This window comes from Protopterus annectens, chromosome 3.part1, assembly GCF_019279795.1.
Source record: "Protopterus annectens isolate FY-2018-M chromosome 3.part1, PAN1.0, whole genome shotgun sequence".
In the NCBI taxonomy this organism is placed as follows: Eukaryota; Metazoa; Chordata; order Ceratodontiformes; family Protopteridae; genus Protopterus; species Protopterus annectens.
In genome coordinates this window covers 73,309,668-73,332,808 of record NC_056732.1, presented here as the reverse complement: position 1 = coordinate 73,332,808, position 23,141 = coordinate 73,309,668, and the positions used below count along the sequence as shown (strand labels likewise).

The window sequence follows — 23,141 nt, the reverse complement described above, 5'->3', positions numbered from 1 at the left end:
CTGAGTAGAGCTGGAGTTTCTTTAACCGGGCAGCATATGGCATCTATTTGAGCCCTTTGATCCTCTTGGTGAGGTACTTTTGGGGTCTTTCCAGTTGCTGCAGGTGTCTGGTAAGGTACATCCCAAAAGGGGCATTGTACTCAATTATGGGCCTGATGAGGGATGAATAAAGAGGCAAGATGAACTCCCCTGATCTAGATATGAATCCCTTCATGATTAGGTGGGCTATATAAAATGTTTTTCTAACCACTTTGGCCACGTGGTTGTCAAATGAGAGATTGCTATCAACTTGGGTCCCCAGGTCCCTAATTACTTCTTCTGTACTTAATGGATTACCACCTATGTGGTAATTTGTGGACACTTTGTTTTTGCCAAAGGGGATGACTATACACTTTTTGGCATTTAGCTTAAGGCCATGACTCTGGCACCAGTTGTCTGTTTCTATGAGACCCTTTTGAAGGATGCTTGTGTCGGCCGGAGAGTCGATTATGGCGCCCAGTTTGCAGTCATCTGCGAACTTGGTTAGCCACAGTCCTTCTGTGTTGGCCTGTACCTCCAAGAAATATATACCAAACAAGAGAGGTCCCAGGACTGAGCCTTGTAGGACGCCACTTGTAACTAGTTTGGAGTCTGACATGGCTCCAGCAATTCTAACCATGTGGGTTCTGTCCTTGAGCCAGTTTGCAATCCATCTAGTGACATAGGAGTTTATATTTAAGCTGGCGAGCTTATCTATAATGCCCGAGTGGGGTATTGTATCGAAGGCTTTTGCGAGGTCCAGGTAGGCTGTGTGGACCACATTCCCCTAGTCAATGACCTTGGTGACTGTTTCAAAGAAATCGACCAGGTTTAAGAAGCAGGATCTGCCCTTAACAAAGCCGAACTGGGTAGGATCCAGTGTCTGTAGGTCCCCAATATCTTTATTTATGAGGTCCATGATGATCCTTTCCATAGCTTTGCAGACCATGCTAGTCAGGCTTATGGGGCGATAGTTTCCAGGATCTGTTGAGGCATCACCTTTGTGGAGAGGACCACTGTTGCTGCACACCACTCTTTGGGTACATATCCTGTAGTAAGGCTGAGATTGAACAGTAGTTTTATGTTTGGGTTTAGCTCTTAGAAGGCTTTCCTAACTACTTTGGCAATATGATTGTCAAAGGAGAGATTGCTATCTACCTGGGTCCCCAGATGTCTTATTACCTCTTCTGTATTAAGGGGGCTGCCACCTATTTGGTAATTCATGGGTGTTTTGTTTTTCCCAAATGGGATGACTATGCATTTTTTGGCATTTAGCTCGAGGCCATGACTTTGACACCAGGTGTCCGTCTCAGTAAGGCCCTTTTGGAGGATGTCCGTGTCAGCCAGAGAGTCAGTTATGGCTCCCAGTTTGCAGTTATCGGTGAACTTGGTTAGCCATAGTTCTCCTGTGTTTGGCTGTACTTCGAAGTATATGCTGAACAGTAGGGGTCCCAGGACCGAGCCTTGTGGGGCACCACTTGTGACTGGTTTAGAGTTGGACCTGGAGCCCACTATTCTTACAGTGTGAGTTCTGTCTGTAAGCCAGTTGGCAACCCATCTCGTGATGTAGGGGTTTATGTTCAGGCTGGTGAGTTTTTCTGTAATACCCGAGTGGGGAATGGTGTCGAAAGCCTTGGCGAGGTCAAGGTAGGCTGTGTGAACCACCTTTCCCTCATCTATGACCTTCGTGACTGTCTCAAAGACATCAACCAGGTTTAGTAGGCATGATCTGCCCTTAACAAAGCCGAATTGGGTCGGGTCAAGTGTTTTGAGGTTCCCAATGTCTTTGTTAATGAGTTCCATGATGATGCACTCCATAGCCTTGCAGACCAGACTAGTCAGACTTATGGGGCAATAGTTACCAGGGTCAGTTGTGGCACCTCCTTTGTGGAGAGGAGTAACCGTTGCTGTGCACCATTCTATGGGCACATAGCCTGTGGAGAGGCTGAGGTTGAACAGCATGTTTAGGTGGGGGGGGGGGGGTAGTTCGTTCTGTAGTTTGTGCAAGACACAGCCCGGGACACCATCTGGTCCCATTGACGCTGTGTTTTTGGCTTTTGAAAGGGCTGTTTCCACCTGTGCGTTTGTGATTTTTGGGACACTACACTTTTCCGGTACTGTTCTGGGCCCTTTTGGAGGTGAGCAGGGGGTGAAGTTTGCACTGACTCTATCTGCCAGGATGTTGGCAGTATCAGTAGGTTCAGTATATTTTGTGCTATTTTGTACTAGTTCAGTGTATATCTGCAAGTTGCCACTTAGATTCTTAACATAGCTAAAGAAAGCTTTGTGGTTATCTTGGCTATTTTTCTTTCGAAGTTAGCCTTGGATGATTTCATGAGGGACCTCAGTTTCTTACTGATACTGATGAGGGATGTCTTTCCTTCTTGGGAGTTGCTTTTTTTCTGAGCTAGTTTCCTCTTTCTATTGTATAGCCTGTTTATTGCAGGGGTCCACCAAACTGGTTTCCTTCTCTTAGAGAAGTGAGTTTTGGTTTTGCTAGGGATGGCACAATCCATGCATCCTTGTAGGTGCTCTAAGAGTGCATTTGTAAAGATTTCTGCATCTTGGTCAGCATTATCCTTTAGCGTGGGGGCTGTGAAACTTACCACGTCTGTCTTAAGTAAGGTGAAGTTTGCTTTAGAAAAGTATTTTACTGTGGTTTCTTCAGTTGGGGGTGGTTGTGGGGTGTGGACATCCAGAGTGATTAGTTAATGGTCTGATCTAACCAGTGACGGGTTGACCTCTGGTGTGGAACGCCTGTCACCCATGTTGGTGATGACCAGGTCCAATATGTTTTCACCTCTGGTAGGGGAGTTTACCAGCTGATCCAGGGCATTTGAGTTGATGAATTCCAGGAAGTGATGGGCCTGGGAATTTGTACTCGAGTAGTTTTCCCAGTGAATGGTAGGGTAATTGAAATCGCCCAATATCAGGGTGTTTGGTAGGACCTTCATGTTGTCCAGTGTCTCCAGAAAGGTGGAGTGGTGATCATGGGTTATGGAGGGTGATCTGTAGCAGGCCACAATTTGCATTGCAGATTTGCCCGATATTAGTTGCACATGGATGATCTCAGAGGTATCATGCTGCGCCACTAACCTGGAGGTGTAGGTATCCTTGATGAATATGGATACACCCCCTCCTTTTGTGTTTCAGTCCATGTTCTGTGGCCAAAATGTGTGATATGAGTTGTAGTCCAGTAGTGCTGTGGTGCTCTCTGGAGCCTTGAACCAGGTTTCAGTTACTGCACAGATGTCGATGTTCTCCATACTGAGGAGTGCTTCGAGCGCATGCATTTTGAGATTTAAACTCCTGGCGTTGAGTAGCATAACCCTCAGTTTTGTGTTAATTGTGCTGTTTACAGAGGTGGGTTTGACTTTTGAGCCTTGCCTAAAAAAGGCACTATGGGGGCAGCAAGAGCCTTGGCCAGTATTCAAAAGCCTAGGGGTGACAGGTGCAAGCCATCTCTTGCAAAGCAATGTGGCTTGTCGAGCATGTTGCCCCAGGCTGACAGACACTGGATCCCCCTTTGAATGACACCAGGAGCTTAGCCAATTGTTGAAATTGATAATTTTTTTCTTTATACTGAGGTATCCTTCTTGGTGAGGGCAGGATGCTACTCAGGGTCAGGGTCATACCAGCCTGGGCTGCATGATCAGAGAGCTCTTCCATGTCTCTTTTCATGTAGTCCAGGGAGGTACGTCTCAGGTCATTCACACAAACATGAACAATGACAGAGTCATATTTGTACTTGTTCTGGAGTGACCTGAGTGCTTGTGTTATGTGGTGGATTCTGGCTCCCGACAGGCAGCTAACAGTAACCTTCTGCTTGTCCAGCCTAGTGAGTGGGACGTCAGTGTGCCTGACTATAGCGTCACCTATTACTAGTGTGTTAAGTATGTTATTTCGCCTTAAGGGCTGTGATTGTGCGGCATACTGATTTTGTGTTTTATGTGTTGTCTGGTTTGTGACGAGAAGTGCAGGTTGTTTGGGTATCTGCTTTGGAGGTCTCTGATGCTTTTGCAGGTTTTTATTTAGAGCCTCCAAGTATGATTTTGTGTATTTATGTGTATTTTTTGCCAGTGCTGTTTTAGTAGGTCTGTGTGCGGATGGAGTTGTGGTGCAAGTGTTAACCTTCTCCTCTTGACTGTCTGCTCCAGTCTTGGGTGGAGACAGCTTAGCTTCCAGTTTGGCTGTATAATTGCATCTCTCGCATATGTTAGTGTTTTATGGTAGGAGGAGAGGGTTGTCTGTTTACATGAGGCAGTTGTAACATTTCCTCAGGATACCCAGATTCACCAGCTGGACTGGAGAGTGCACCTGAAGTTGCCCTTTGGTCACGCCTGAATAGTAAGGTGAGCTGCTTAGTCGCTTGGTTGGTGAGGGGTGAATAAAGAGCCTTGCCCTGATGGGCAATCAGTGTCAGGGTATATTAGTGCTTGCTATCAGGTCTGAGCAAGTGCTGGGCTGTAAGATGCTTTTTGAGTGCTTAGGTTGAGAGTTAGACTAGTTTCAAGGGAAAAACTGAAGAGGAGACTTAGTGGAGCCAGGAATAATTTAACCGTAGCTAACCAGCACTGCCCAGTGTGCAAAACCATGCAAATGTGTTTTTTATAGTAGGGAAATGAAAGAGATAGAAATTAGCCCAAAATGGCCAATAAACTACTAACGTCTGGGCTGGAACCATTCCTCCAGGGACAGATAGGTTGCTCAAAGCTCCCTTCTCTCACAGGTGAACAGAGAAACTTCCTTCTATCCAAGTAAGGTATGGGACATTCAGAAACTAGTATCACAGCCTTGAATTCAGCACTAGCCTGAAAAATCGACTATACTAGCTTAGAAAGGTGGGACACAAGGATTTTTTTTTTTGTTTTTTTTTGAAAAGATAAGGCAAAAATAGTATAAAATACACATAAAACAGCTTTAAACGACTACAAATGATCAGAAAAGGCTATCACACTTTAGTGTGTAGCCTACAACAGTTAAAAAAATATTTAAACAAAAAACAACTTCTTAAAAGTGCAGGCAGTCAAATAAGTACAATATGTGAAAAAAACAAGCTTTTAAATCACAATAAACACTGGAAAATCTGCGTTTAGGCAGAAAACAGTTAAGTACAGCAAGAAAGTACAGAAAAATGATACTTAATCACTCCAAAGTCTCTATCCTAAGCTAGAAGGCTTGTATCAGTTTAAGGCTTTCTAGTGCTACCAATAGGTTAGTTACAGAAAAGATGGGAAACAAGCGCAGATGTGGTCTTTTAAGCCAGAAAGTTGAAAGAGACAGATAAACTGTCCAAATGGTCAATAAACTACAATTTCTGGGCCAAGAACCTCTCCTCTCTTGGTAGACGGGCTACCTCTGCTACTCCCTCTGCTTAAGTTAGGATTAAATGGAGCATACTCCTTCTTCTAGTTGGGACTCCACTCTGTGTGCAAGACCAGTTTCAACCAACATTTCTGTCTCCCTCATGTGGATATTAGATTGCATTAAAGGAATTATATTGAAAAACAAGCACAGAGGATTAACACTATGAACTAACAAGCTGCTTCTTGTGGTACAGAGTTTGATTACCCCAGCTTCCACTTGCTTACTGTATAGCCTTGAGGATTTGGTGATCTTCAGAAATTGGGCTAGTCTCCTCAGTGGTTTCCTGGACCACATGCCCAGTAATTATCTATAAACTAAATGTTTGTATTTAATGAACTGCAATGAGAAATGCAATTCTTAAATTAATTATGGAACTTCTTGCATTGGATTATTCAAGTTATTATAGCTATCAATAATAATCTTGGTGTACAGACCTACTTTATATAAGAAATAATTTAAATAATGTTTGTCTAAGCATTATATAATTAGTGAATGGGACTTGTAACAGATGGTAATATATTAATTGTTTCATCAAATATAAAAGAAGTGCAACAGTCATCCATCTCTTGTATTTACAGCATTCATGTTGTTTTTCTACCATGTAATGCTTATATTAACATATTCTATTTATTATTACCTACAGGGCTAGCTGTATATCTGTTTAATCTAATGAACTGTGGTAGCATAACTTCTTTAACAAGTTTTCCATATAAGTGAAACTGTGCCTTTCATTTATGTAATTAAGTAGCTGATTTTGGATGCAGAAAACAATTAGGAATGCTGTGGTAAGGTCATGGGCTAATGCCTGCAGCACTCAATGGCTACAGCTACAATGGTTGGTGCTCAAGAAAGATAAATCTGGCTTTTCTACACACCCACACTAATTAAATATACTAACTCCAAGATCATACAACAGTGGCAGTATGGAAAATCTCCTTACTGCCCTGTTAGTGATCTTGCACTAACAGCCAGCAACTCACTCAGCACCAACCCCCCCCCCACACACACATACACAGACACTCATTCACACACACGCACATGCATTCAGACACATACACACACTCATACATACACACATATTCACACACAAATACACACACATTCAAACACATATACAGATGATCCAGTTTCACTTCATTTTACATACATCAACCAAATAAGTTTGATGTAATGCAGAACCAAGCAAACTTTAACCATCTGACTTTCAAACAAATGGAAGACACCCTGTTTTGCTACCATTTTGTTGTATTAACCTTACTCCCAATAACCTGTTTGAACTTCTTACCCTTCCTACATCACTCGTTTCTAATTACTACAATCAATCAGAGCTGTAACAATTCCGTTAGTTTTCTATCTGTACCTGTTCCTATCCATCATTTGATTTATAATCTTCTTGACATGTTTATTATTTGTTTTATACATTCCAATCTACACTTAACATCTACTCTTGCACGTTTGCTGAACGTTTCTGATTCTGCTAGATATTTTACATCGCATTATTTATTTGAATTCTAGTTTCACCTATCCTTGCTAATGCTGCCAGAGTTAATGTAGTATATTGCATTTATTTGTGTAAGCTATGGTACCCTGTAATATGTTTATTATGTTGTATCAGTGTATCACTGATGTATTGTACTTATTAACAATTTAGCCATTTTTAAGTAATGGAGGAGCTGAAGTTTATCCCAACACTGCAAGACAGAGAAACTCATCCTAGATAGTTTTCCAGAATTTCTCAGAAAGTGCAGAGACTCACACACAGACAGATACACAGACACACACACGTGCACACCCACGCATACACACACACACGCGCACACACACACACACACACACACACACACACACACACACACACACACACACACACACACACACATACTTAAAGGCAGTTTAATGGACCACCAGTTCCCCTGTGGCATGTGTTTCGATTGTGTCAAGAAATCAAAGCCCTACATGAAAACCATGCTGACATAAGAGGCACATAGAAATTAGACATTGAAAATAAATAAAATTAAATAACCACTCTGAGTAAAGCCATGGAACTTTTATTAAAACAATAGCGGTTAGAGTTTTTACTCTAACATGTAAGGAACTTCTTCAGACGATAAAACTGTCAAGTGATAGTGAAGAAATCCAGCATAGCATGCCTTGAAAAGCATAAATCAGCAGTAATGCATCTAGTATACAAAGATATCTTAATAACATTTAGAGATGTCTCATATCATTTTCAGATATTGAACAGGGAATATTCAATGTAAACATACAAACATTTTCCTGAACTAAAGAGTTATGTATCATTTCACTGGGATCTCATTTTTAAGAAGTCACTTTCTACAGATGATGCTAAGATCACTCAGAAACTTATATATATATATATATATATATATATATATATATATATGACATGTTTAGGTCCCTGAACGGTAGTGTGCTATGTGAGACAAATCAAATTTTAAAGAGTCTGAAATTCCAAAGCACTGTTTCTTAATGTTGTGCTGCGTAGGAACTATCCTTTGTTTGCCTCCATAGGACTGGCCAGACTTGTCCGATTTACTATATGAGGATGAAAGCTGGGCGTCCTCATGCTGGGTGAGAATCCTATGGCCCATTTGCACCTGATTAGGTAGCCCATTTTTCCCATTCATTTCCCCACAGTGAGAGTCTGATGATAGAAAGTGAGCCAGCTTGCTGGTTCTGCACAGTGACCTACCCTTCACCTACGGAACATCTCCCTCCATCACACTGGCTCTGAGAACACCACTGCATGTTGCAGTTGCAGGTATGGTGCCTCTGCTCACTCACTTGACTGTGTACTTATGCACAATAACAGAGCATGCACATAGGTTCATGCTGCACAGTTGCAACACCTAGTGCTCCCACTAGGTGTCACCCAACTGGTAAGCCAAAGCCGCCTCCCATCCTCCCTGACTGAATCCTTCCATTAGGTGCCTGAGCTATTAAAATTACTGTAGTCATGTAGGCCACAGCCACAGTCAAGGCTTTATCCTTCTATGTTACCAAATCTGACACCTCAGAACTATTTTATGACTCAATGAGTCCAGCATACTGCACATCCCTATAGAGTAATCTGACAAACTTTTAAATGCCTTTAAATTCTATGCTGTGTATTTTTATGGTCTGTCATGAAACTTTTCACATTTGTTGCATTAGCTTGTGGTACTTCACCTGATACTTTTCATGTGTTAGTGAAATAACTATACCAAAAATTTAAAAGAATAAATAAAAGTGCACTTACCTATTTATTTATTCATTGAATCCCTGCCCCACAAGGTTTACTATGGTGTCTCCTACACCCATGAATAAGAATCAGACACAAAGTAGCAGGCAGTGTTCTTAACAGGCAGTTTTCATCAATAAATGTATGCTCACCATCTTAGCTATGAAAACAATTAGTCTAAAAGGTCATCACTGAAAAAAGACACTTGTGGCTACTGTACTTGTACAGCTAATCAAACAAAGAATAAGAATGACACATGAGGCTGACAGATAACCAATTTACAGGGCAACTTTATGCAGTATCGGATAGTTATATACATATTAAGGATGACAAGGTAAAATGTCTGCCATGATACTGCCACCTAGATGCTTTGTACTTTTTTTGTAAGTCTTGCAATATATACCTACTTCTGAATGCCTCATGTTCAGGTATTACTTCTACTGCTAGACTAGAAATCTCCTAATCATGTCAGGAGTTCTGCTCATGCTTTCTGACTGTAAATACTGTAAATATAGACATTTCTTCTTAGCATGTTGAGCTTCAATTATTGTACTATCATTGTAAATTCTGTGATCTTCTGACTGTAATATGTTGTTTGTTTGAATCTTCTGTCTTTTTACCTCACATGTTAACATATTACCTTTTGTATTTGTATTAAATTTCTTGGAGCTTTTTTCCCCAGGACTCTGCTGAAAATGGACACCTGCTGTCCAGTCAGATTTTGTCCTGGTAAAACAAATGTTAAATAAATAAAATAAATAAAACGGTTATGCATTATAGAAGTAACAGAACTGACAACTATGTTACTAGAAAGTTATGCTAGTTTATAACCAGCACACCATAACTGCTTGTCAGAAACAAAAGATGCCACATTATACCATGACCCCCCCCCCATTAATATTCCAAAACATGTACGCTGATTGGTCAGAGTGCACATTGTAAATCGACTTATACTAATGGGAAAAGGTCCAGTCGCCCGGACTTTTTCCGTTAGTATAAGTCTTTTTTAAAACACTGTCTTGCTATGTTAAAGGAGTTTAACATAGCGAGACAGGTTAAAAAAAAGCAACGGAGATCTCCGTTGCTTTTTTTAAAGCTGTCTCGCTATGTTAAACTCCTTTAACATAGCAATGTAAGCAACAGAGATCTTGCTTTCTCCGTTGCTTTTTTTTTTAAACCTGTCTCGCTATGTTAAATGGGTTTAACATAGCGAGACAGCTTTAAAATAAGCAATGGAGATCTCTGTTGCTTATTTTAAAGCTGTCTTGCTATGTTAAACCCATTTAACATAGCGAGACAGTTTGTAAAAAGCAATGGAGATCTTGCTTTCTCCGTTGCTTTTGCCCACAGCTCTGATGTACTGCGTAGACATACGCATGCACAGTACATCAGAACTGCTGCAGAATACCAGACAGCTGCGGAAGGGCAGCAAGGAGGCATTATACAATACCATTATTTAAGAAAAGTAATAATTTTTTTCCTTAAATAATGTCATTGTATAATAGCAATAACCCACTTCTGGGTGTGGGTAATGCTGGATTTACTCACGGTTGGCTTTGTTTGGCCACTCGGGCTTCACCCTCATGACCAAACCATGCCAACCGTGGGTAAATCCAGCATTACCCACACCCAGGCATTCGTTATTGCTATATTATTTTACATGGATAAAAATACTGCAAAACAGCCTGGCATAAGAAAATAACTTTCAGTCCTTCTTAGAAGCCTAAACTGGGAGTAGTTTGTTGGGGATTCTGAGTTCCAGGTATTGCAGCAAGAATTGTCAGGTAAACTGTGGTAGAATTCTAAGGGTTCCTTCTGTGTATACCAACAGATAAGAAGCATTGTAGATACTTAGGCCATTACATGTGGCATCTAGAAGCAGCCAATGAACTGTGTAAATCTTACAGATTTAAACTTGTGTCTAAGAAGAGGCCACTGTGAGGCACTAAGTTCAATAGTAACTCATATTCCAGCATTGTACCAAGCCAATAGTAAAGTATGCAGTTTTATGACATTGAAACACACACACACACACACACACACACACACACACACACACACACACACACACACACACGCACACACGCACACACACACACACACACACACACACACACACACACACACACACACACACACGCACGCACACACACACACACACACACACACACACACACACACACACACACACACACACACACACACACACACTAACACACACACACTATGTATTTAATAACATATTATGTGGCTGCCAGTGAAAGATCAGTGGAAGATGTCAGTTCCCTACAAATGTAACTGCTTGACTGTTGGTTCTCGGTAGATGTAGTGCCTAGTCTGCCAGATACTGGGATTTGGTGTAGTGGTTCTGCTGCAGATCACATAATCACATATGTCCATACTAAAATCAGTTTGAGCATCAGACACTTCCAGGCTGCACATGTTGACCACCATGCTCAGTGTATGATATATCAGAACATATCAAAATGTTCTAGGGTTTAAACTTCATAATCAGGATCTTATGGATTAATGTTTAAATTGCTGTCAGGCTTGAATGGATTCCATGGCTGGAAGTGACCAGTGAAATGACATGGTCAGTATTAAAACTACTGCCAGGTGATGGCAACTTGATCACATTGATCAGTGTTTTTAGACATCCAAGTATCCAGGAATTCAGAGGGCATTACTTCACAAGGGTATATTTCTGCACATCCATGGGGATCAGGTGAGTGCACATCTAATTTTACAAGCTGGCAGAGAAAAAGTGTGTGCAGCTACATGAGTTTTCTGTGCACTGGGAACAACAAATGCACCTGCCTACGTTCTGCACTAAGAAAGTTCCAGATTAAGTATACGCACATATACAAGGATCAACCCTCTGTTTAAGTGGGACTTACTGCAGTTGAATTATGTAACATGGTCTACTGACTCCACATCAAGAGCTTTAAAACAGCTTTCATGGAAAGTGGTATTGAATGGTAATGATCAAAAGTAATGAGACTGGCACAGTTTTCAAACCATGATTGAAAGTAGTGAGACTGACATAGTTTTCAAATCCTTTTTTTTCTTGTAGATAGCACGCATTCCAGTACAAGGACTTTTGACTCCTGCACACCAGTCTTTCTTCCATCCATCATCTGTCTATCCATTAATCCAGTTATCCCTCCATTTCTATCCTTTTTTCTTCCTTCCTTCCCTGATAACCATCTTATTCTAGTGCAGAGTCATGTGCAGCCTATCCCAGTAATCATTGGACACAATACATAAAAGCCCACCATGAATGGGACACTATCTCATAATAGAATGCACATAGACACACACACACACACACACACACACACACACACACACACACACACACACACACACACACACACACACACACACGCACCCTTATGGGAAATTTTGAGTAAAAACAATTTAGCTTTGACATGCCTTTGGGATGTGTGAGAAAAATGGAACCCCCCCCCCCCAAACAAAAAAAAAAAAAAACTCATACAGACACAGGAAGATTCTTCAGACTCCACACACACACAAGGCACCTCAGTCAAGAGCCATATCGGAAAACCAAGCAATACCCACTTAATCCAGTTCAGAGCTAAGGGAACAAAAGCCTATTTCAGCAAGCAGCAAGCATAAGATAGAAAGCACACCTGGATATGGTGCCAGTCCATTGCAGGATAGTTGTTCCCCATGCACACACAAGTACAGACCTGGGGTGATTCCGGGATATGAAAGGAGATGGGAGCCATTAAAAACTTACATGGTCACTAGGATGGCATGCAAACCCAGCACAAAAAGCAGTCCAACCAGCTGGGAACTGAAGTAGATACCCAAGCATTTTGAGGTATCAGTCCTAAATGCTGTACCCCTGTGCTGCCAGATCCCCGCCTCAAGCTTGATATAATTATCTATGGCATTCCTACACCTCATGGACAGAACAAATCCTAACCACAGTGTTGTCATTCTCTGAAGTTTAGACACTTTGCCTTTGAACTTTTGGCTGCATAGTCAGTCTGAATAGTGCTGATTCATGAGGAGTGTCTTATATACTGCTAACTCTCCCTTTAGTGGAAAAAAATATTGTCATTTATCACAAATCCATATTCATACAAAATGATCAGTTTGCTCAAAATATTCTCCAGTGCTAGAAGGTTAGATGTTCCCTCTGAAAGATAGAAATACAAAGATGATGTGATGTGTGTGATTGCAAAACATTCTAGTTAAATGGAAGGCAACACTTTTTGTTTACATCTGATCAAGCCTACACCCTGAAGAAAGGGGACTTGCAAATGTATTTATTTATTTGACATTTGTTTACTGGGAAAGTCCGGCTGGACCAGAAAGGGACCATTTTCAGTGAGACCCAGGGGAAAAAAGCTCCAAGATCACAATATTTCAAAAATCAATTACAGATATTTTAAATCACAAAGTAACATGTTACACTACAAAACATAGGAGTGAAAAAAACGTTATAATGGAAAAAACACAGAATATATATTTCATAGTAGAGTGTAATGAAAAACAATATCACGAGCTGGAGAGGTTGTGAGGAAAAACTCATTAGTCATATTGTTACACAGATTAATATGTGATTAATGAGATCTTTAGTCATATTGTTACACAGATTAATATGTGATTAATGAGACCTGCGACAATTCTAATAAGATATTTAGAAAGAGATATTAGAGACTACATGAGTAGAGACAGTTAGGGGAAATTGAGTGATGTCTTAGTATGAGACATGCTGTTCACATTATAGTTATAGAAGGAAGAAGGATTGGGAAAAAGGAGAGTATAAGAGTGTAGGGTAGGGTGTCTTCAGGTAACTTAGGTGATTAGGGAGAAAAGGGAAAGAGACAGAGGAAAGGCTTGAGAGATGAAATGGATAAGGGAAGGTTTTGTGAAAAACAAAAGAAAAAAATGAAGTGGAATGTGCAGAGGGTTGTAAGGTGTGATTTAGTTTGAAAGTGGGTGAGCGAAGTATAGTGAGTTAAGTTCAGCCAGGAATGGCACAGGAACAGGTCCATGATTTTGTAAAGTATTCTTTTATGGAGCATTTAAAGGTGGATAGGTTAGAAATAGTTTAGTGGTTAGAGATAGGGATTTCCATTTTTTTTTGCTACAGAGTATGAGTACAGGTGATTTTGTCCAGGGAAATTATTTGGATTGTTTATAGTGAGAAGTTGTTTGTCTTCTGATCTAAGAGTTCTTTTAGGAAAATACATGTTGAGTAAAGGGGTAAGAGATGGGCAGACTAATGGTTTGTGTGTGATGTTATGTATTGTTATAAACTGAATGCAGGAAAGGTATAGGGGGAGTTCCAACCAGCTAAGGGTATATAGAGCTTTACACTGATGGATAAAGGAGGATGAATTAGTAGCAAACTTGGCAGTTTTGTTGCAACAGCTTCCAAGATTGTTTTTATGAATGATTGTTAATTGCTTAGAAATGGGGCTTAGTAGAATAAGGAGGGCAGAAGGTAAGTTTTGGCTACAGTATTTTTTGTGGTTGTGCCCAGAAAATGTTTGTTTCTGTTCAGCATGGCTAGTTTTTGATGGGTTTTCTTGATATTACTTTGAATGTGGAGGCCAAATTTAAGATTATCATCTATTATGACTCCTAATAGTTTGGTGTAGTGGACTAATTTAATTTCAGTGGCATTGCTGAAAAAAATGTGAAAGATGCTTTGTTAGGAGTGTGACTTTTTGGGGTAAAGAGAAAGAGTTTGTTTTTTGAGGGGTGGAGTAAGAGTTGTGCTTTTGTAAGCCAGGTTTCAATAGAGATGACCGCTTGTTGAGTAATTTCTTGTTGGTGAGTTAAGGTGTTTGAAGAGAAGATGATGGCAGAGTTATCTGCATACTGAATCAAGGTGCCTTCACAAGAAAATGAATGTAGGTTATTGATAAAACATATGGCATAGTACAGGCCAAGGATGGATCCTTGTGGGACTCCTGTGGAAGTGGGAATGTATGTAGAGATGGACCCTTGCCATTTTACAGCTTGTTGCCCATTGGCAAGGTAGCTAGAGAACCACTGAATAGATGGAGATGATAGACCCAGGGTAGAAGTTGATTAAGTTTAGTGTGAGAGACCATGTCAAAGGCTTTTGATAGATCTAGATACATTGCAGATACAAGTTTATTATAGTTGCGAACTTCATTGACATCATCTGTAAATTATAGTAATGCATGAGCTTCATCGACAGTGTCTGTAAATGATGGCAATGCAGTGGGAGGTTTTGTGGTCTGGTTGAAATCCATGTTGCTTATTGGTGATTAGCTTATTTTGTAAGAAATTATTGATGTATACACGTGTCAAGGTTTTTAGAGAGGGAGACATGATGGCTATGGGACAGAAATTTGTAATGTCAGTGGAATTATTTCCTTTTTTATAAGGTGATATTATGTGGGTATGCTATTGTATCTGTAGTTAGATTTAGGTATTCCAGGGGAAGGTTGTCGGCTGAGGAGGAACGAGGTTTTAGTTCATATAAAAGCTTTTTTATGAGAGTTATAGAAACTGGTTGAAAGGTAAAGTGGGTGGAGTTATCTATATGTGCATTGGAGAGGTTGCAGTTAAGTGAGTTTTGTGAAGGAGATGTCCAAGGGTCTAAGGTAGGAGAAGTTAGCTGCATGGAAGTGTGTGTTTGCAATGGTTGGTGAGCCATGGGGTATGGCTGTTTTTAATTATTTTTGTATGCTGTGGGTCTCAGGTTTTAAAAATATTTAGAAATGCTGCGTTGACGTATTCAACTGCATTATTCAAGGGTAGTCCTTTTTAGGATCAACCAGTTAACTGTTTTCAGAGCTTCATTGAAAGACTCTTTGAAGAAATTCAAGAGATTATGGTAGTTTTATGTTCCTTGGTTAGTTGTCCAATACTCTTGTGATTTTAAGCTGGCAGGTGGTCACTTAGTGTATCAGGGAGGATATCTAAAGAGGCAAAATTAGATGAGGTGGTAAACAGAATCCAGTCCAGAATAGATTGCTGGAAGTGATTTTTGCCATATCTTTGCTGATGTATTAATAAGTTCAGTGAATCCAAAGAGATTCATGTTGTTGATTGCTGAAGACTGCCAGTCAGTATTTATATCACCCAGGAGGATAACTTCATTTGTGATTGTATCTGCGAGCCAGGATAGTATGTTTTCAAGTATTGGAATGTTTTGTCCTGCTGGGATATATAGCACAGCAATGCATATACTCTTGACTCTATTAAGTTTTATGAATGACATTAGGATTTCTGCTTTTCCAAAATTTCCAATTGGGCCTGTATAGGAAGTTACTGTGAGCATATTTAGGAAGGTTATAGCTATTTCACCTTCTTTTTTATGTGTTGTATCAAGCCTAACAATAATATAACTGGGGGGGGGGGGGTAGAATTTCAGCATCTTTTACTTCAGATTTTAACCATGTTTCTGTTGTGGCTAGGATATCTTGGTTGTGCTGAGTGATCCAGGCATGTAAATCTGTGATTTTTGTTGCATATGTTTCTAAGGTTTAGAGTGACTATTTTTTAAAGTTTTAGGGTGTATTCTTTGGTTTGGGGTTTGATTGTGACTTGGGTTGGGGTGGATGTCATCACAGTGATGTATGGTGGAGAATGTTTATTGTGGCATTTTTAGCAGAGATGGGTAGAAGTATTACCTTGACATTGGCAATGACATTTCTTTGTATTTTGGGGTTACAACAGAGGAATGGAGTTGTGGGAAATAAGCTTGAATAGATTTTCGAGCAGCTAGTGGGAAGACGGTTGACAGGTGAGGATGAATTAATGGTTGAGGTGTGCTTATTTATTATTATTACTGGTGGGGATGTTATAAATGTGAAGAGGAGGATGAATAAGGTGATACAGGAGGGGAAACCGCATGATTAGTGTTGTAAAATTCTTGCAGTATGGTGAGGTAAGGTAATGAGAGGCGATAATAGTATGGAGAATAGATAGGTTTTGATGGGGTGGGAGCAGAGTGAGATTTGAGAAGGAATTTAGAACAAAAGTGGGTGTAGATGGTATAATAAGAACAGCTTGTAATTGTATAGTGCAGTTAGGCACAAGACAGGATGATGAGTAGAGGAGGCTGTACAAGTAAGGTATAAGTTTAGATGTAGTGGGGAGGGTGGAAAGGGGAGCAGTATAAAACCCAAGCATAGTAAGGGCTGAGCAGAGTGAGTTGTCCCATGATGGAGTAAGTACCAGGTACCAAATCTGTAAAACAGCAGTGAGGTAAGACAAGTCCTGATAATTTGAAGACAGTAACACAAGCTGCTGGATTACTGTTAACTTACACCTAATTTAACTGCAACAAGTAGTATTGCAGTGACTTTGGCTTGAAATGAGGCTATAGTAGCTGGAGAAACAACTGAGCTGAGGGGATGGCCAATCAAGTTCTAAAATGGAATGCAGCTACCCCCTCACCACAGATGGTTTTGCATCAAAAATAATCAATGTGGTAGAATGTTTATGGATACAACGACAAAGTCTTTGAACTTTAAATACTTGACATGAGCCACAGAATTTAATTTTGTTGTTATGAGCTGTTATTGCTTTCCCAGGGAAATTTTACACATCTTTTTTTGGCTTTTCCATTAGGGGTCACCACAGTGGAACAACAGTCCGCAGAATGATTGGCAGTAGAGTTTTACAGTGTGAATTTGCCAGCCCAGCGCCCAACCTTCCAGAGAAGGCACACACACGCACAAACACACACCCACACACACACACACACACACACACACACACACACACACACACACACACACACACACACACACACACATACACACACTTGCACCTAAGGTAAGTTAGGGTGTCCAGTCCACCTGCAGCATGTCTTTGGGATGTGGCAGGAAGCCAGAGCATCTGGAGGAAACCTGCATGACTGCATTAAGGACATGCAGACTCCACACAGAAGGCATCCCAGCCCAGATTCAAACTGGAGAAGCTCTTGCTGTGAGGCAGCAATGCTAACTGCTGCACCACTATGGCCTCCCCAGGGAAATATGCTAAAGGGTTCATTTAGCTTCACCTTCAGCAATATAAAGCATGTGGATGGGGGTGTGTGTGTCCCTCCAGCAGATTCAATACTGGACAGACTAAAAAAACTCCAACTATTCTCTGTCTCATATCGCCTACTTAGAAGCGGTCTCTGCTTGACTTACAAAGCCATGTCTGACCCAGCTCTGTTAGAAATGCTACATCTAAAGAAATCCCAATCCCTCCACACTACATGCTCCAGAGACTTTAACCTCATTACCACAATCAACAGAACAAGCTGGAGGGACAGGTTCATAACCCAGAGACTGCCCATGCTATGGAATAGTCTTCCCATACATGTCAAGCAGAGCGCCTCACTGGCCGTCTTCAAGAGAAATCTTAATGAGTGGATGGGAAATAGAAAATTCACCTCAGGGATCACTCCAGTGGCTCTACTTGACAGAGGCACTGGGAACTAAGGTCAGGTGGCATGATGCCAGGGTAATCCTATGGGCTAGGCTTGTAAAGGCTCCAGGGCCATTAGCCTAGTACACACCTATAAACCTATGAACCTATGAACAGTACAGAACACACTGATGCAGAACTGAGGGAAAACAAGATATTTCTTTAAGTTTAATTTGATTCTTGGAAACTGTCTTACATAGGTTTTAACTGAACGTGTTGCTCATTTTGTACTTTTGCAACTGGTGTGAAATTCGACTGTACTAGTTTCCTTGGTAGTGAGATTATGTTAACTTTTGCAGTAGAAATTGTCAGAAATGCTATATGCTCAGTACACTGGGAGTGAGAGAGAGAGAGAGAGAGAGAGAGAGAGAGAGATTAAAATGGTTAGGATTGTATGATGGTTGAACTCATAGCCGGCCTTAGGCATAGGCCAACTAGGCGGCTGTCTAGGGCGCCGCTCTAGCAGGGGTGCTTTTCTAGTAATCTGGATGGTGCAGGTGTGCCAGGATGGGGGCACAAAGTGGTATGGGGGGGTGCTATGGAGCCCTTTTTCTTAGGGCACCAGTTGACTACAGGCCGGTCCTGGTTGAACTAGGTAGATAATATACTATTTACCTATACTCTGCTGCATGAAGTAGTGCACTATATTTCACAGCTGTACATTTATAGCTTTTAAACTGAAAATTAAGCAGCTAACAACAGATGTGTGTTGATATGCAAGTTTGGGTTACTGAGATGGAGGTTTACAGATTTTGAAGGACAGTAGAATGTCTATCTCAGTTAGTTCCCATTCTTTGTTACACAACATGCAGTCTGTAATGTGACATTTAGGCACTTTAAATAAGCAGCTTGAGTTTTAACAGATATGAAAAAACTAGGCACTGAACCAACTCTTTTCACAAGCAAAACTGTCAAATTATTAACAATTGACTAGGCTACTAGTAACTGTGCTGTCCATAAAACATAAAATCAGGTACTACAGCTAAACTCTTCAACAGAAACCTGTGGAAACATGCTAATATATATGCTAGACATTAGCAGCAGGAAAAAAAACACTTAACCAGATGGCAGCACACCAGAACCTTACTTGTGTAACTGTGCAGTTCATAAAGCAAAACGTTGGGTGCTTTCACTGAATCTTAGAGCAAAATGCCAGTAGAAACTTGCTGATACATTTGCTAGACATTAACAGCAAAAAGACAGCACTTAGCCAGAGTTGAACACAGTAGAAAACATTAGGTGCTATCACTTAATCCTAGAGTAAAAAAACAGTAGAAACTTGTTGATATATTTGCTAGACAATTAATAGCAGAAAACAGCAATACTTAACCAGTTTGTAACGCAATAGAAGCTTATTTATAATTGTTTCTAGTACAAGGTTGAACCAGAATGAAATAATCAACCATTTTTGATAAGAAATTCAGAAAATGCAATGTAACTTATTGTAGAGTGAAGCAGATGGAAGGAGATGAATTCACTTGCGTCATGGGGTAGAAAAGGGATTTTTAATTTGGAGCCACAAAGGCAAAAGTAGCTGGAGAACAACTGAGATGAGGGGAGGGCCAATCAGTTACTTCAATGGAATACAGTTGCTCCCCCCTCCACACAGATGTTACTCCAGCTACATTATTTATGTATCTGAGTTTGCAAGTAAATATATGCTATGTGTATAGCATATTTTGATGAAATTAGTTATTTTCCAATTGTTTGTATTTTATATTTGCTCTTGTATTAATAGAACCATCTCTGTTTCATCTTTTTCTGTTTACCTCACATTATCTAGTATATTCTATGTCTCCTTGAACATGTTGTCTTGTTTTCATTTTACAAACAATAAACTGATACATTTGGAAATATAAACCCAAAAATGATTGTAGTTTCTTTTTCCATTTAGTGAAATGTACCAAAGATTGTCAAGGTTACTTTGCTAAGAGACTCTACAAAGCAATGAAAGGAGCAGGGACAGATGAAGCCATACTGATTCAGATTCTTGTAAGCAGGGCAGAGGTGAGTTGTACCCTTATAACTGATGTTTTTGTGTCTATAACTTGGCATTATTTTTAACAAGACTGTGAATTCATAATCTTAAAAATGATTCTCAACACCAACAATTTACAGCTAAAGAACATGTCACTTCAGTGTGCCATAAGGTTTGGTTCTACACCCCCATTTTTCTCACTTGCTGTTAATAGTCTTAACACCAGTCATAAAGAATTTCAACATCACTTTTTTTTCAAACACCTTTATTGAATTGTCACTTGTGACATACGCAAATTTACATAAATATAAAAGTAATCAAAGTATATTAACATAACAGACATTGTACTTCACTTATATTGCTATATATCATATACCGTAAACAGTATTACATAAATTATTCGGTTCCTGCCTTTTTCTAAACAAGACATATCTTTATTAAACCATCACTTACTACATAGCCAATCATACATTTATATAAATGAAAACAAACCACACTGACACAATCCTAGTTGCAAGCATTTTACATCACATCCCAGTTGCAAACAATATACATCACTTATAATTTACCCAATCATTTTCAAACATTACATAACTCATTTAAGTCCTGCCTTCTTGTATACCTCATTCCTCCCCTGTATGTATTGTTCCCACAATTCCCATTATTTCCTATGTAGTTTGCTCCTACCCTTTTCTAAAGATCTCAATTCCAGTTGTTTTATCTCTGTTACTATATTCACTACTTCAAGTATAGTTGATTTAGATTTTGATATCCATTTTCCAGTAATTGCTTTTTTGCCAGCCACAATTATTAGACACAGCAAAGGCTTACCATGTCTAGACAATTCCGATTCTGTATCATAGCTCAAAAAAATCATCTCCCTCGTCAGACCAATCTACCCACCCATCATCTCCGACAGTGCATCCTGGAGGGAATCATTGAAGTCTGCCAACTCACTGTACTCCTAGAAAATATGTTCTCAATTACCTCTTTCTTTCCCTTCACACCTCCAACATTTGCTGTCTGCCTTAGGAAAACTTCTCTGGAGTCTACTTGGGGTATAAAAATATCTATGTAAACATCTCCAGGCAAAAAATCCTAGATCTTCTAGATTTTGTTGCATATATGGTAGACATACATATATCCTCCTATTGTTTCTTTATGAATTGCTTATCAAATCTCTCTTCCCAATCCTTTCTAGCCTCCTCTGATTGATTCTTATAGTTATCATGCAATATTTTATATGCTGTACTAATTATTCATTTTTTAATGGCAGCTTCTGTTCTAGATTCTATCAAAAACTCTACCAGTGCTGGTCTTTTGTTTAGAACCCCCCCCCCATTTCTTACATCACTTTTGATGCTGATGACATTTTATTACTGAGGTCAGTCAGTACATCTTGTACCCAAAGATTATAACTTCTTGACATCATCACTATCTGAAACTGGCTCAACACTAATGAATTTCCAGTAAACCCAATAAAAACTCAGTCTGTGCTATGTTAGCCACATGGTTTAGTAAAGTCTATACCCACATGAAATATGATCCTCTAGGTACCCCTGTCTATCAAGTGTACCAATATAAATAAAAAAGTCTTTTGGCTTTTCCCAGTTAGGGGTCACCACAGCAGATCACAGGTCTGCTATTGATTGGCAGTGGATTTTTATGGTGTTGAGTTGCCAGCCCAGCGCCCAGCCTTCACAGAAGGTGCTCACATTGACACATCTACCTGCATGTCTTTAAACTTCACTCGACCGCAGGGAGGACATACAGACTCCGCACAGAAGGTACTCCAGCCAAGAACTGAACCAGAGAACCTGTTGATGTGAGGTGACAATGCTAATCGCTGCACCACCAAGTGTATCAATATAAATACCTTAGAATTTTTCAAGCTCCCCCCCTTTAATTTTCACACTATGCAAAAAGAAAACAGTTCACAACATTACTGAATCATTCAAAGTTAAATGCAAATTCACAGGCTACTCACCAGGGAACCACATTCAGCTGTTAAGTAATTATCAAAAGCATTTCAATTGGGTCTATATTATTTCCTCGAAGAGGTGTTCTATTGAACACCTCTTCATGGACCCCAAACTACGAACTTTTAAAACACTGAACGTTCACATCAGCGATGTCTTTCCCTGGGAAAGAAATTGCTTGCCCTACAAATACCAACACATCACCCAACTTGGGGGCTGTGCCCCCCCACACCCCCTAACTAAATATACCAACTCTGAGATTGCACTACAGCAAGGAAAATTGCAAACTGAAGAGGATGGCCAAGCAATTTCTGTCCCAGGGAAAGAAATCGCTGATATGGCTGCTCGCTGTTTTCACAGTTTGCGGTCTCATGGTCAATGAAGAGGCATTCGATGGAATGCCTCTTCAAGGAAATAATATAGACCCTTTCAATTTCAGGGCTTGGGGGTTGTCATAATGGCTAAGGTGTTTACTTCACAAACAAAAAGTACAAGGTTTAATTCTCACTAAGGGAAATTGACTAGGGTTAAAATGGTCCACAAGGCCAGCAAGCCTAGTACTTACCAATGAACAGACTCACTCTTAACAGCTTAGCATCAGCAAATGACAAACATTTACTACAAACCATACTGAACAGATTATGTAATTTCTTAACCCTTGCCAACTGCAAACAACACCATTGCAATGCACTAAAAAGGCAAGCTGTTGACTCATCATGCAGGACAGCAATAATTTTACCCACAGTGCTTTTCAAATGCCTTAACTGCACCCTACAACTGCTGCCTAACTGGTTATAGCTAAGCTTAAAAAATACTCAACACTGCCTTCTATGACCATTTGGTATGCAAGCTCTAGAACTCTAAACATAGCACATTTCCCCAAGCTATTATGGAATGGCTGTTTTCTAAAAATGTTTCTAGCCACCTGGAGTTTAATCTTTGCCACTATAAAAAAAATGTTATTTCTTTCTCCAACTTCTAAACTAGTCTTATTAATACTTATTGTCATCAACTACCACCAAATACTTCAAAGTTGGATAAAGTGATGCAATCCTCCCTATAGGCCCTTTCCTTCCTTACTTAACATTTCTGACAATCTCATTATTATATTCACATT

The 23,141-nt window shown here is 40.0% G+C and overlaps 1 protein-coding gene across 1 annotated transcript in view; it reads left to right on the top strand.

Moving 5' to 3' along the window:
- The window catches only part of ANXA13 (annexin A13), a 293,708-nt gene that overhangs the window by 217,798 nt on the left and 52,769 nt on the right, over window positions 1–23,141 (top strand). The window contains exon 10 of the mRNA XM_044066589.1: window positions 19,962–20,074. Coding sequence (XP_043922524.1) covers window positions 19,962–20,074 — 113 coding nt within the window. The remainder of the gene's footprint in view (window positions 1–19,961; window positions 20,075–23,141) is intronic.